Genomic DNA, 14798 nt, shown 5'->3' on the forward strand with positions numbered 1-14798 from the left:
AGGTGCAGCAGGCAGTAAAGAAAGCGAATGGTATGTTAGCTTTCATTGCAAAAGGATTTGAGTATAGGAGCAGGGAGGTTCTACTGCAGTTGTACAGGGTCTTGGTGAGACCACACCTGGAGTATTGCGTACAGTTTTGGTCTCCAAATATGAGGAAGGACATTATTGCCATAGATGGAGTGCAGAGAAGGTTCACCAGACTGATTCCTGGGATGTCAGGACTGTCTTATGGAGAAAGACTGGATAGACTTGGTTTATACTCTCGAGAATTTAGGAGATTGAGAGGGGATCTTATAGAAACTTACAAAATTCTTAAGGGGTTGGACAGGCTAGATGCAGGAAGATTGTTCCCAATGTTAGGGAAGTCCAGGACAAGGGGTCACAGCTTAAGGATAAGGGGGAAATCCTTTAAAACCGAGATGAGAAGAAATTTTTTCACACAGAGAGTGGTGAATCTCTGGAACTCTCTGCCACAGACGGGAGTTGAGGCCAGTTCATTGGCTATATTTAAGAGGGAGTTAGATGTGGCCCTTGTGGCTAAGGGGATCAGGGGGTATGGAGAGAAGGCAGGTACGGGATACTGAGTTGGATGATCAGCCATGATCATATTGAATGGCGGTGCAGGCTCGAAGGGCCGAATGGCCTACTCCTGCACCTAATTTCTATGTTTCTATGTTTCTACCTCTTCTCCTCCGTAGGAGAATCACCAGCATCTTGTTCCATTACCACACCTTTCCTCAAGGATCCTGTTGCTCCAACCTCACTAACTCCTCATTTTCATTCTGATTCTCAACAACACGAGCCAAAACAATGCCAGATGCCGCATGCAGGTAAAGTTCTCATACATCTTCTATACTCGTATTTGTTAGGCTCTTTACCTGGCATGTCACAATAGATGAAATGCAAGGTTAATGCCATTATTTTCATTCTTCGCCAGACTGAACCAGACCTTAAGCATGATACCCCATGTGATCCCAAAGATGAACTTCATATTTTATCAGTCGCACGAGCACTTAACTCTCTCACATAAGAGTTCAAGAAGGAACTGCAGATGCTGGAAAATCGAAGGCACATAAAAATGCTGGAGAAACTCAGCGGGTGCAGCAGCATCTATGGAGCGAAGGAGAAGGGTTTCGGCCCGAAACGTTGCCTATATCCTTCGCTCCGTAGATGCTGCTGCACCCGCTGAGTTTCTCCAGCATTTTTGTGTACCCTCTCTCACGTAAGATGTGTTGCTGAGCCCATATCCCTACTCTAGTCATCCACAAGCTTGACTGTTCCAGTGCTCTAAAGGCCAATCAATCTTATCCGCTCTTCAAAAAATTTAAGTTCATCCCATGCTTGTTTGTGAGCTTTGCATCACACCAAATCCACCTAATTTACCATGGACCCCATACTCACTGACACTAGCTCTTAGTCCAGCAATGCCTTCATTCTTAACTTTACCAATCTGGCCTTCAAATCCCACCATGGCTTCAACTTCACTTTATTTTCCCAACCTCTCTCAACCTTTTACAATGTCCCAACATATTTGGGCTCCACCAAATACTTCCACTGGCAGACTGTGTCTTTGGTACTGAGACATAGAATGTTCTCCCTGTCCTTCACGCATTTTAAACTAAAACACTTGTATCTTTCTTCAGTCTGAAGAAGGGTCTCGACCCGAAACGTCACCCATTTCTTCTCTCCAGGGATGCTGCCTGTCGGGACTGAGTTACTTCAGCAGCTTATGTCTACCTTCGATTTAAACCAAAATCTGTAGTTCTTTCCTACACACTTGTACTTTCCTCCATGCCTGTTTTCCCCCATTTGCTCTTTTATCTTTCTCTGACACTTTTCTTGCATCTTACCTCGCTCGCCCAGTTTACTCTTCCACAATTTATCAGCTTCATCTATTACCAATTCTTATTATACTTTCCCCTTCCTTAACAATGACCGGTTAAATTATTAGTGAGAGTTTAGTTTGGAGATGCAGCGCAGAAACAGGTCCTTCGGCCCACCGAGTCCACATTAACCAGCGATCCCCGCACACTAACACTCTCCTACACACACTAGGGATAATTTACAATTATACCAAGCTAATTAACCTACAAACCTGCACGTCTTTGGAATGTGGGAGGAAATTGAAGATCTCGGGGAAAACCATGCAGGCCACGAGGGGAACGTACAAACCTCATACAGGCAGCACCCATAGTGGCATTGAACCCGGGTCTCTGGCACTGTAAGGCAGCAGTTTTACCGCTACGCCACTGTGCTGCCCTATAACATCTATTACATGCCCTAACATCTATCCCTTCACCTTCTTCCTCATCAAAGGACCTAAACGGCCCTTCCAGACAAGGCACTTGCACCTCTTGACTTCCAACCTGGTCAACTGTATTCAGTGCTCATAATGTCATCTCCTCTACACTGGAGAAACCAGGCATAGACTAGGTAACCTTTGGCAGAACAACTGCACACTCTACAATGGCCACCTCGAGCATCCGATTGCATGTCATTTCAATTCTTCTTTCCACTCCCATATTGAAGTGTCTGCTCTTGTGCGGCCACACACAAATTGGAAGAACCATTTTTCATATTTATCTTGGATAGCTTCTAACCCAATGGTATTAACATTGAATTGTCCAATTTCAAATGCCATACATCCCAGTGTTGTTGTTCTGCGCACACTTATCTGTCGATCTGGGTCTTTTATTTATTTCTTCATCTTACGTCCCCAGTCCCATCTCTCCCACGGTATATTTGTCCACCAATTCCACTCTCACTCCCCGCAAAATGGTTCCACATTCACCCACCGTCCCATTCCTCCCTACACTGCGACATAACTGGCACTTTCCTCTTCTCTCAATTCTAATGTAGGGTTTTAGCCAAAACGTTGACATACATTTGACCTCCAGGGACGTCGCTTGACCCATTCTGCTTTTTTCACCTTATTTGATCTTTACCCGTGCCTTTTTCTCAAGTCCCGCTTTTCATTACCAGATGCAATTCCCTACCCTGTTCTTTCCCGAACTAACCCATATCTCTCTGCCCTTTTCCCTTTTAACTGTGGAATTCTCCACGGTCCGCGGCCTTTGCTACGCCTACTCCATCTCAAAGTGACTTACTTCTGCCATCTCTCATCTTAACGGGTTTTCTGTGCTTCTTTCTAGCCGGATTTCATTTCATCTCCTTCTCCTTTTACCTTGGTTGCACTGTTCACTTTTTACCTCCCACCAGTTCCCCGCCCCGCCCGTTTCTCCCGTTACCTTCTCCGCATCTCAGCTCCTTCCCCCCCTCCCGTCCCCTCCCGCTGCCCACGATCGGCTGCCACTGTCGGAAAGTTATTCGGCCCCGGTCCTCGGGCCCCGGGCCAGCTGAGCCTCCCCGTCCCCGTCCCCGTCCCCGTCCCCGTCCCCGGCCCCGTCCCCGCTGCAGCCGCCGCCAACCCGGGGAGCTGAGAGACGGCGTCTCCGCCCCGGCTTCTTCCCCAAACAACTCCGCCTCCGCGGCACCCGCCGCACACACACCCTGGACCCAGGCAGCCGGGGGCAGGGGCAGGGGGGCAGCGCCGGCTGCAGGAGCTCAAGTCAAGTCAAGTCAAGGGCCTGCAGCGTCCCCCGGTTCCCACAACCCTCACCCTCACGCTGCCCCCCCCGGGGCCGGGCCGGGCCGAGTGTACCCCTGGTCCCCCTCCCTCCCTCCCCTCCCACCGGCGCCCAGCCCTGCCCTGCCCCGGCCGCGTCCCGGCCATCTCCTCCTGCTGCTGCTGCTGCGGGGAGGGAGGGAGAGAGAGGGGGGCTGCCGGTGTGGGAGCTCCACCGCTGACCCGCAGAAGGGATCAGGGCAGCGGCGCCCGCTCGGGTCCGGTCCAGTCCAGTCCGGTCTATCGGCCGGTCCGGTCCGGTGTGTGTGCTCACCTCCGCCATGTTGTTACCTCTCCCAGTCCCGGAGAGCGAACGAACGAGCTGCTGCTGCCCAGCCCAGCCCGAGACCCGGATGGAGGCCGGCAGACGGAGCTTTGCAACATTTGTTGCAATTGGTGGAGCTGCCCCCAAAAAATAAAATGTCATTTCAACTTTACCGCTTTGATCCCCTCCCCTCTGCTGTCCTGTCCCGACGCACGCATCATCTTCGCTCCAGCGCTCCCTCCAGCCAAGATTTAATTACCTTCCTCCTACCTCCAACTTACTCCAGGGGTATTCCGTGCATGGTCAAAACTCTCCAAAGTATGTTTTAAGAAATGAAAGCAAAACCAACTGTTATCTTGTCCATTTAAAACATCCATTTAAAAGTTGCGCTGACGAACCGAAATTAATAATATTATATTTTTGTATTTCGATTTATTTGGTTTTTTTTTAAATAGCTTTTAGGCAAACGTAAGGTGACTAGGGCTGGCTTACCAGACTCATCGTTTGGTACTGATAATTAAAGCGATGAGTTTAGTTTTGGGGGAAAATGACACCATTTTATTCGTATTTTCTCGAAAACAAGTATACGGAGCGATCAATAAATATAATTGCACCGCGTAAGTGTATATATATATATCAAAATTAGATTTTCAGATAACGTAAACCTGGTGGAAGCATTCCAAAAAAGGAAAGGACAGATATTTCTGTGGGTAAATTAATTTAATTATTCGGAAGAAGCAGGGGAGGTTGAGATGATAGTTGTAGAAACACTGGGGATCTTACAGAGGCAAAGAGGGAGGGAGACAACATTAGTTATTTTAAAACATTGGTGTGGCTACAACTGATGATTTTAGATGCCACGATTTAGGAAAACAAAGAATTCAGAAAGGATGCAGAAGAAATATACTAAAATGAGGATATTTTGGAATGAGGATATTTTGTCATGGCCATTAACAACAGAAACTGAGCTTGGCTTCCTTGGGAGTTTAAAAGGGGATCTAATAGAAGCATCAAAAACGTCGAAGTCAGATGAGGCAAAGAGAAACCACTCCCTTTGGCAGAGAGGTCAAGAACTATAGGATAAAGTATGAAGGCGCAGCCAAAATAACCAAAAGTGATGTGGGGGAGGGGGGAGGCGACTCTTTTATGCAACGAAGAGTAGGTTCTGGGATGTTGTAGTGGGGTATCAGTAAACACAGTTGCAATTAATGATTCAAAAGGAATCCTATTAAGTTCCTGAAATATGCAGGGGTATGGGCTAAGAATGTGGGCGTGGCATGAACGGGATTGCTCTTAATGAAGGCTTGCATAGCTTCAATGGGTGAAATGACCTTCCACACTGCAATGTGGTCATTATGCTTGAATATTTTTGTTGGCAAGGGACAGACTAAATCGATAAAAATAGAGATGAAATACAATTTCAAATGTTTCCAAACTTCTCTAGTATAATCCCTGGGTTTGACCAGGACTGTCTTGCCAGAAGGGGACATACTTGTGGAAGCAAATAGTCTCAGAAGTTGTCAACATTAAATGCAGACGCCAAAATGTCAAATGGATCAAATCGAGGTGAAGAAACATACTTCTGATTAGCATCTATTGTCAGGAGTTTGTCAAAGCAGTATCCTGGGGACAACCATCTTGAGCTGCTTCATCAATGACATAGCTTGCATCATGGGGTCAGGGATGAATACACAATGTACAATTCTATTTGCAACACTTTGGTAAACAAAGCAGCATATGCTTTCATGCAGAAAACATTCAATCATGATAAATGGGTTGATAAATGGCAAGTCACATTCATGAAATGCCGACCATCAAAAGAGGGTGTCTAACCACCTTTCCGTGGCATTCAATGTGATTGCCTCATCATCAATAGATGTTTCTAGATCACCATTAGCCAGAAACTCAACTGGACAGATCATGTATATACTGCGAACGGCCTTGTCGAAGGAATTGCCTTGTGAGAAAAGTGACAGTCTTTGGCTCGAGAGTCTTAGACGAGGAGGCAGAGGTGAGGAGACTACGCTAAAAGTTGGAGAGGGTGAGACGCAGTAAAGAAATGACAGGTAAGCTGATTCAGTGTGATGCTTACAGGATGTGGGAGGTCAGGGACACTGCTGGTGCCTCTGGCTGCTATAACTGTGGAAAGTGTGGCCAGGTTCAGCTCCTGAAGGACCGTGTTGGGGCACTGGAGAGGCAAGTGGATGAACTCAGGATCATCCGGGAAAACAAGAGTTTCCTAGACCGGACCTACAGTGAGATCGTTACACTGAAGATACAGGAAGGGAGAAGGTGGATGACGATGAGGAAGGGAAGGAAGCTTGGAGTACAGGAGACCCCGGGGGATGTACTTCTTGAAAACAGGTTCACCCTCTTTGAAGCTGTTGGAACAGAAGACACTGCCATTCTGAAAGGGGGAAAGGTCTGCAAGTCAAAAGTGGTGCTGAGGCAGAGCCAAAGAGACAGACGTCAGGCAGAGCCGTGATAGTTGGGAACTCCATCGGCAACTAGCGGGATTTAAGGATGGTGTGTTGCCTCCCTGGTGCCAGGATCCATGACATCACGGACCGATTGCAGAGCATCCTCAAGGGTGAGGGTGAGCAAACCGGAAGTGGTGGGCATGTCAGCACAAATGACGATGGGAAGAAGAGGAAAGAGATTCTGCAGAGTGACTTCAGAGAGCTCGGAAGAAGGCTGAAAAGCAGGACATCCAGGGTGGTTATCTCCTGTTTGCTTCCAGTTCCTCGTGCTGGTGAGGGCAGGAACAGGGAGATAGGGGATCTGAATGTGTGGCTGAGGAGCTGGTGCAGGGAGCAGGGATTTAGATTCTTAGACCACTGGGATCTGTTTTGGGGTAAGGGTGAATTATACAAAAGGGACGGGTTGCACCTTAACAGACGGGGCACCAGACTTCTGGCAGACAGGTTTGCCACTGCTACATAGATGGGTTTGAATTAAATAGTGGGGGGGGGGGGAGGCGACAAATGGGAAATACAAGGATGGAGTTAAAGGGGAAGAGAGGAAAGTAAGGAAATCCCCGGTCTCACGGGATTCCCCGTCCTCACGGAGATCCGTAAGTACTCTACCATTAAACACCGAGGAGGGCTTCATGGAGTACGGAAACGTGGCAGTCGGGCAGGACTACAAGTAAGACTGAAGCGGAGGGGGCTTCAGCCCCCTCTCCCTGCTATCCTACTGGTCACTTGAAAACAAAGTGGAGGACTTAAGGGCAAGGCTGCTTTATCAAAGTGAGCTGAGGGAATGCTCTGTGTTCTGTTTCACAGAGACATGGCTCACCCCCAGCTCCCCAGACGCAGCACAGTTTGAACTGTGAGGTGGATGCTATGAGGCTGCAGGGTGACTTGGACAGGTTGGGTGAGTGGGCAGATGCATGGCAGAGGCAGTTTAATGTGGATAAATGTGAGGTTATCCACTTTGGAAGGCAGATTAGTATCTGAATGCTGTTAAGTTAGGAAAAGGGGAAGTACAACGGGATCTACGTGTCCTTGTTCATCAGTCACTGAAAGTAAGCATGCAGGTACAACAGGCAGTGAAGAAAGCTAATGGCATGTTGGCCTTCATAACAAGAGAGTTGAGTATAGGAGCAAAGAGGTCCTTCTGCAGTTGTACAGGGCCCTGGTGAGACCACACCTGGAGTATTGTGTGCAGTTTTGGTCTCCAAATTTAAGGAAGGACATTCTTGCTATTGCGAGAATGCAGCGTAGGTTCACGAGGTTAATTCCCAGGATGGTGGAACTGTCATATGTTGAAAGAATGGAGCGACTGGGCTTGTGTACACTGGAATTTAGAAGGATGAGAGGGTATCTTATTGAAACATATAAGAATGTTAAGGGATTGCACACGCTAGAGGGAGGAAACGTGTTTACGATTTTGGGGGAGTCCAGAACCAGGGGCCACAGTTTAAGAATAAGGGTTAGACCATTTAGAACGGAGACGAGGAAAAACCTTTTCACCCAGAGAGTTGTGAATCTGTGGAATTCTCTGCCTCAGAAGGCAGTGGAGGCCAAATCTTTGGATGCTTTCAAGAGATAGTTAGATGGAGCTCTTAAAGATAGCGGAGTGCTTCAACATTACTAATACATGGTTATGTGGCAAAAGACATGTGCATCACATTGACCATTTCTTGCTTAATAACGGCTTCAAAGGTGATGGTGATTGAATGGCAAAGAAGGCTCAATGGGTCGAATAGCCTGATTCTGCTCCTGTGTCATGGTCTTATTGCCCTCATCAATTCTATGTCTGAACCTTATCAAAAATGTTATCAAATAGGTTTGGCACAATTTGCACTTAATAAAATTATTTTTCTCCATCAGACTATAAATCCTGTTTCAGATCAATGCTTTGAAAAACTTTCCCACCATCAAGTTTAAAGTATGTGGCTTGTAATCGATGTGCTTATTTTTCCATTTTGTTTTTGAACAAGGAAGTACTCCCAATTATTCTGCTAAGATATATGCAAAGAGCTTTGAAAGATTACAATCAGTACCAACTTGATTTCCTCATGTACTTCCCTCAAAATCTAGGTTGCATTCCATGGGTTGCATTCTTGGTCATTTATCCTTTTAGCTTTTCTAAATATTTGTAAGCTATCAATGTTTGATCTATTCTATTATTAACATATTCAACTAGACTAAGTGGGACCCGTTGTGTCACAGTCACATGGGAGGCCTGGTCACCTAACACAACCCATTCCCCAAATCAATATTCCACCACTCACCCATAGCCCATAACTGCGCAGGCGCGGCTGACAGGTTCCCGTTGTGTACCCCTGATCCCCCCCTCCTCCTTTCAACCCCCCCCCCCAACTCCGCCTCTTGCCCTCCCCCCCTCCACGCACTCACTCCATCCCCCTCTCACCCCCCCCCCCCATCATATCCACACTTAGTGGCTCTCCGGCTGCGCAGCCATTCCTGCCCATTGGGTTCCCCTTGTGACGTAGAACAAGCAGGTATTACTGCGCAGGCGCAGCTGACTGACACGGCAAGTGGAGAAGGGATTTATTAAAGCTTAAAATATGAATAACTTAAAATATAACACAATTAAAGAGGAGATTTATTTAGTCCTTTCTTTCTTGGTGTGTCTCTCTTGTTGTGTTCTGCAGCCAGGGGAGGGGGATGGCTTCAGGTAGGGGCTGTCTGCGGCCGGTGGGGGGGGGGGGGGGGGGGGTGGGGGGGAGTACTGCCGCTGCCCACTCCTGCCACTGCCATGGTACTGGTGGGGAGCGTCCCGCAGCTGGGGACGGCTTCAGGTGGGGGTGCGGGAGCGTACTGTAGCTGGGGATGGGACGGCATTAGGTGGGAGCCGGTGGGAGGGGGGAAGGGGCTGCCATGGCCTACCGTTGCCGTGGCCTACCACTTGTGAGCGGGGGTGCTTGTGTGGCGGGAGATGGGGGGAGGGGTGTGTCGGGGAGGGTGGGTTTGTGGGGTGGGAAGGGAGGGATGTGTGAGCAGGAGGTGTGTGGGGGGGAGGGTGTGTGGGGAGTGGGTGTGGGGGGCAGGATGTGGGGGAAGGGGGGGAGGGTGTGTGTGTGGGGGGGGGGGAGGGGTGTGGGAGAGGGTTGTGTGGGCGGGTGGATGTGGGGGAAGGGGGGGAGGGGTGTGTGTGGGGGAGGGGTGTGTGGTGGGGGGGAGGGGTGTGTGTGTGGGGGGGGGGGTGTGTGTGGGGGAGGGGTGTGTGTGGGGGAGGGGTGTGTGTGTGTGGGGGAGGGGTGTGTGTGGGGGAGGGGTGTGTGTGTGGGGGAGGGGTGTGTGTGTGGGGGAGGGTGTGTGTGGGGAAGGGTGTGTGGAGGAGAGGGAGGATGTGGGAGGGGGAGAAGGGAAGTGTGGGGATGGTGTGTGTGTGTGTGTGTGTTGGCAGGGTGTGTGGGGGGGAAAGGGGGGCAGTGAGCATAGTGTAGCTGATGGGGGTTGTGGGCGTGGGAGGAATGGGGGGGTTGTGGGTGTGGGGGGGTTGTGGGTGGGGGAGATGTGGTGGAGGGGGGTGTGTGGGTGGGGGGAGGGTGTGTGGGGGGCAGGTGGGGAGAGAGACGGGGGTTGTGGGGGTATCGCGGGGGAGGGGGGCAGGAGCCAGCGAGGGGTACCCGAGGGGAAGGGGCTGGAGCGGACTCCCAGAGGTCGCGCTGGTCGCTGGACCACTGGTCGCTGGACCACTGGTCGCTGGACCACTGGTCACTGGTCCTTCTCCTCCGCTGGGATCAGATTCTCCGCTTTCCGTTTGGTGACATTTCACGTGCCGGGCCGGGCCGTTTCTAGTCCCTCCGAAAATTGTGTCCGGTTGGAAACCTCCGCCAGTCACCCTCAGCTCCAGAAAAGACGCGATGGCGCAGGAAGGGGCGGACCGTCCCACGGAGTGACAGGAGAAAAGACCAATCCAAACAAGAACGACAGGAGAGGAGATCGATCTGCGTCCGCGCAGTTTTTAACTTTTTTAAACCTTGCTAACGTTTACATTACCACCGATTGGAATGAAACATGGTGCAATCGCAGCGCAGGAGAACGGTGAGTAAGCTACCGAGAAATCGTAACGCTATCGCGTAACGTTTTACGCAAATATAATGAGCGTGCAACCGTTAGATAACAAGATCAGAGCTTTAGTTATGGATAGATAGATGGCATCACTATCCTCGTGGAGTTTAAAATGGGCCAGAAACTCAATTGAACCACATTTATACCTACTGTGTCATTGAGAACAGATCCAACATTGAATGATCTATGATAATTTACTTATTTTCTGAACCCCCGTTCTTCTATCATCTACAAGGCACAGGTCAAGAGAAAAAATGGAACACGCTTCATTTGCCTGCACAAGTGCAGCGACAACACACAAGGAACTCAGTACAATCCTGACCATGCAGACTGTATGGCTGCAAACCCATTTATCCTCCAAACATGAACGTTCTCTGTTACCAGCATTCTGGGGCTGCACAGAGTGTACCCTCTGCAATAATGCATTGCAGCTTTTAACTAAGGTGAGTATCATAATACCTCCCAAACCCGTAAAATTCATAAAATGACAAAGGGAGGAAGAACATGTAATATCGCCACTTGCAAGTTCCCTTTCAAGTCACTCTCTTGATGCTCCTTCAAGATAATGAGGTGTAAATCTTGGAATCTCTACCCAAGAACCTTGCCTTCAATTATACTTGAATCATGAGAAAATAAACATAACTCCAAAGAGCCACCTCATTTAAAAGAAAGCAACTAAAAAAATGTACAGCATTCTTAAAATAAGAAAATATTCACTGTAGCCTATCTCCGTCAAATTTGGCTGTACCAACTCAATCATACAAGGATATTTGTTCACTGAATTCATAACTGCATGTTGCACATGACATCTTTCAAATATTTATTTCAGGCACTATGGATTTGAATAGAGCCTCTTACACATATAGTCTCATATATAAATAGAGAAAACTGAAAGCACTCAGTAAATCAAGCAACATCTGCTGAGAAATAAAGTTATAGTTTCAGGTTGATAAGTTTTCACCTGTTTGCCAATTAGATACTTCTTGGTGCCTCCCAAGCCTACCTGACTAGTGCTCTAGTTGGGCCAGGCCAATGTAACCAGTAGCTAGAATGGCTCCTGAAATATTTTCTGCTAAATGATTTGATCATCTCAGAAACAGTTCCCCAATCTGAGGATTTAATGCAATCCATATTGCTAAACACTGGTGCATGCTTGTGGCTCATAATAGTGAAAGGCTACTGAACCTAATCCAAAGCAATCTGATAGTTCACACAGAATCACATTCTGATGATTCCTTTTGCATATTTGCCCGTCCCAGTTTTGCTCTTGCTGCACAAAAAATGTTTACTCCTGGCTACAGTTTCAATATGCACGATCAATAAAGAAATGTACTGCTGTTATTACCCTTCTTTGGTGTGTAACAGACCCAGTTGACATTCAAGTTTCCATCTGCTCATTGTCCAATTTGACCGTGTGTAAGGTACTTCCATCAGATCCATACCCTTGTCTTCCTCAATCCAAGTTACTTTTTTTCAGGGACTTGCAACCCTTGCAATATATCCAACTCCATGATAACTGAAACATTGGGTAATGTTGAACAGACATTTTGAGACCAAAAACCTTCACAGCCTCTATCAGAATCAGATCAGAATCAGAATCATTTATTGTAATTTGAACATAAGTTCAAACAAAATTATGTTTCTGCAGTCATAACACAAACAAAAAACAAAACAAAACACACAATTACACAATTACACACAAACATCCATCACAGTGAATCCCCAAACACCTCCTCACTGTGATGGAAGGCAAAAGTTCTGGTTCAATGGAACACCAAATATCGATATGTTGCTTTCATGCTTATTTCACAGGTTGCAAAAATATGTGGCATAACAGTGGCGAAAGATACATTCTCGCTACAAGGAGGAGGAATGGTCTTTTATATCTTCCTCCATTTTGCCTCGTCAGTCGGGTCTTCAAATAAAGTCATCAAGATCCCGCTTTAGGTTTTTCCTACTGTCTGATTGGCCTATGCAGCTTAGATTCCTGATTTGCCGGGAATAATAATACAACCTTATACGGTTATTCCAAACGTAGATTTTTGCTGGTTCAGGCTGTGGCTCGGAAAAAATCAGCCGTTGCATGATAAAATCAATTTATGCTTTGCAGATTCTGAATAGACTGCCCTACGGCTTGGGTTGTCACACTTATCATTGTATGTGTTCACCCCAGAGTGCTCACATAGCACCAAAAAACGAAAAGCAGTACTGTATATTTCTTTTCAGGAGATGGAAAGTGTTTTTTAATGCTAATGTTACATTTAAAACGGTACAGATTACTGACGTCTTGGAGTTCATTTTAAATGGTCTCTTGACAATAATTGAGTTATGGGGCCATTAACTGTGCCACCGTGCTTTCCCATCATATTTACTGCAGCAAACGGGACCCACTCTGTCGGGTTCACCCCGGATATCGAGTTTGTAAAGGATATCTTTAACACAAGTTCTCCCAGGACAAGTACAATGCAGTATGAGATATTGACATTGTGTTAACACTATTGCACAAGGAGGCTCCAACTACATCCTTAGTTTTGGCCGGCTCTCATAAAGTAGTTATCCTACTGCCGCTGGTTTAGCGCAACAGGTTCAGTCGCTAAATATTGCGAAGGGACAGGATGATTACATCTGTATATAATATATAATATTTTATGTTTATAATTACTTAAGCACAGCAGAAGGGGTGTCAGGTCTCAAAATAGTTCAAGGCATACCCAGGGACCTTTGGCTATGTGAGGGCACACATATATACAACAATATGTCAAGGTCACCAAGAGCCTTCAAGGCTCTGAACTTGCAATGCTTGTTAGTACACAAAAATGGTATAAAACGTTTCTGGTCAGACCATTTCCAGGTGATAAAGCGGGGTTGATTTATGCAGTAGATACTGATTTCTCACTGCACCAGGGCTGCTACAACATCAGCAGCAAGGGTTATTTACGGTTGTGTAGACTCGTTTCTCACGGCATGAAATCACAGAGCTTTGAAATCTTCATGTAGTCACGTGATTCCAAAGTAAAATAGTAAGATTAAATGAGAACTTACCAGATTGAAGTTTGATCTTTATTTTATGAGGAGTTACGTTGGTGAGTACGTGCCCTCCACTCCCAACCCTCTCTCACAAAGGTCATCTGGTAGTTCTAGGTTTCTAATCTTACTATGATACTTCAGTTACTGTTGTCTGTGATTTCACACCACTGCTTTGAAGATTGACGCGCATGCGCACGAGCAGGGCTTCTTCACGTACTCACCAATGTAACTCCTCATATAATAAAGATCAAACTTCAAACTGGTAAGTTCTTGTTTAATCTTACTATTCACACATGATTCTGGCTATACCACCAACAACATTGGTACTTTCTTCTTCATGTGTACTGCTACACTTCTCTGTTCTGCATCCTCACCCATTATTCCATTATAGGAATATTTCCAGTCATTTCACATACAGGCTAATATCCATGTGCCCTTATCTTTCTCTCTCTCGAGCCTGCCGACAAGTCCACTGGCTGCCATCGTCACTGCTCATAGTCATAGAGCCGTACAGCATGGAAACAGGGCCACGGCCCAACTTGCCCACACAGACCAACGTGTTCCATCTACACTAGTCCCACCTGCCTGTGTTTGGCCCATATCCCTCTAAACCTGTCCGATCCATGGACCTGTCTAAATGCTTCTTAAATGTTGCAATAGTCCATTACTCAACTACCTCCTCTGGCAGCTCGTTCCGTTCACTCTATGTAGAGAGTCCATTTGATTTGAACTGGATAATTTTATTGCTATTCCCTCGGGTATAAGCGTCCCAAACTCAATGCTAATGTGCTGCCTGTAGATTCTACAATGTTGCTGTTTGCAAAGGCAAAGGATGTAGAGGTATCAACAGAAAATCCTTTATTAAATCAGTAAACTCCCAGCTAATGCAAAATGAGGTATACCAATGTATCAAAAGTCATATCAAGTCATAGAGTGATACAGTGTGGAAACAGGCCCTTCGGCCCAACTTGCCCACACTGGCCAACAATCTCCCAGCTACACTAGTCCAACTTGCCTGCGCTTAGTCCATATCCCTCCAAACCTGTCCTATCCATTTACCTGTTTAACTGCTTCTTAAACGATGGGATAGTCCAGCCTCAACTATCTCCTTTGGCAGCTTGTTCCATACGCCCAACACCATTTGTGTGAAAACGTTACCCCTCAGATTCCTATTAAATCTTTGCCCCTTCAGCTTGAACCTATATCCTCTGGTCCACGATTCCCCTGCTCTGGGCAAGAGTCTCTGTGCATCTACCCGATATATTTTGTACATAATCATACATGGATTATAAAGGATAACTTGTAGCGGGGACTCGCAGGAGTCCAGCCAAAATCT

General features: G+C 47.0%; 1 protein-coding gene across 4 annotated transcripts in view; it reads right to left on the bottom strand.

Annotated features, from left to right (window-relative positions):
• The window catches only part of LOC129696554 (mesoderm induction early response protein 3-like), a 67376-nt gene extending 63250 nt beyond the window's left edge, over positions 1–4126 (bottom strand). The window contains exon 1 of one of the 4 annotated variants that reach the window (XM_055634589.1): positions 4064–4126. In XM_055634589.1, the coding sequence (XP_055490564.1) occupies positions 4064–4111 (48 nt within the window). In that variant the 5' untranslated portion in view covers positions 4112–4126. Of the gene's footprint in view, positions 1–3107; positions 3132–3899; positions 4033–4063 lie in introns of those variants that run through there. The other 3 variants (XM_055634580.1, XM_055634604.1, XM_055634597.1) reach the window with 3 other exon arrangements.
• Positions 4127–14798: the final 10672 nt, after the last annotated feature.

This window comes from Leucoraja erinacea, chromosome 1, assembly GCF_028641065.1.
Source record: "Leucoraja erinacea ecotype New England chromosome 1, Leri_hhj_1, whole genome shotgun sequence".
Classification (NCBI taxonomy): Eukaryota; Metazoa; Chordata; class Chondrichthyes; order Rajiformes; family Rajidae; genus Leucoraja; species Leucoraja erinaceus.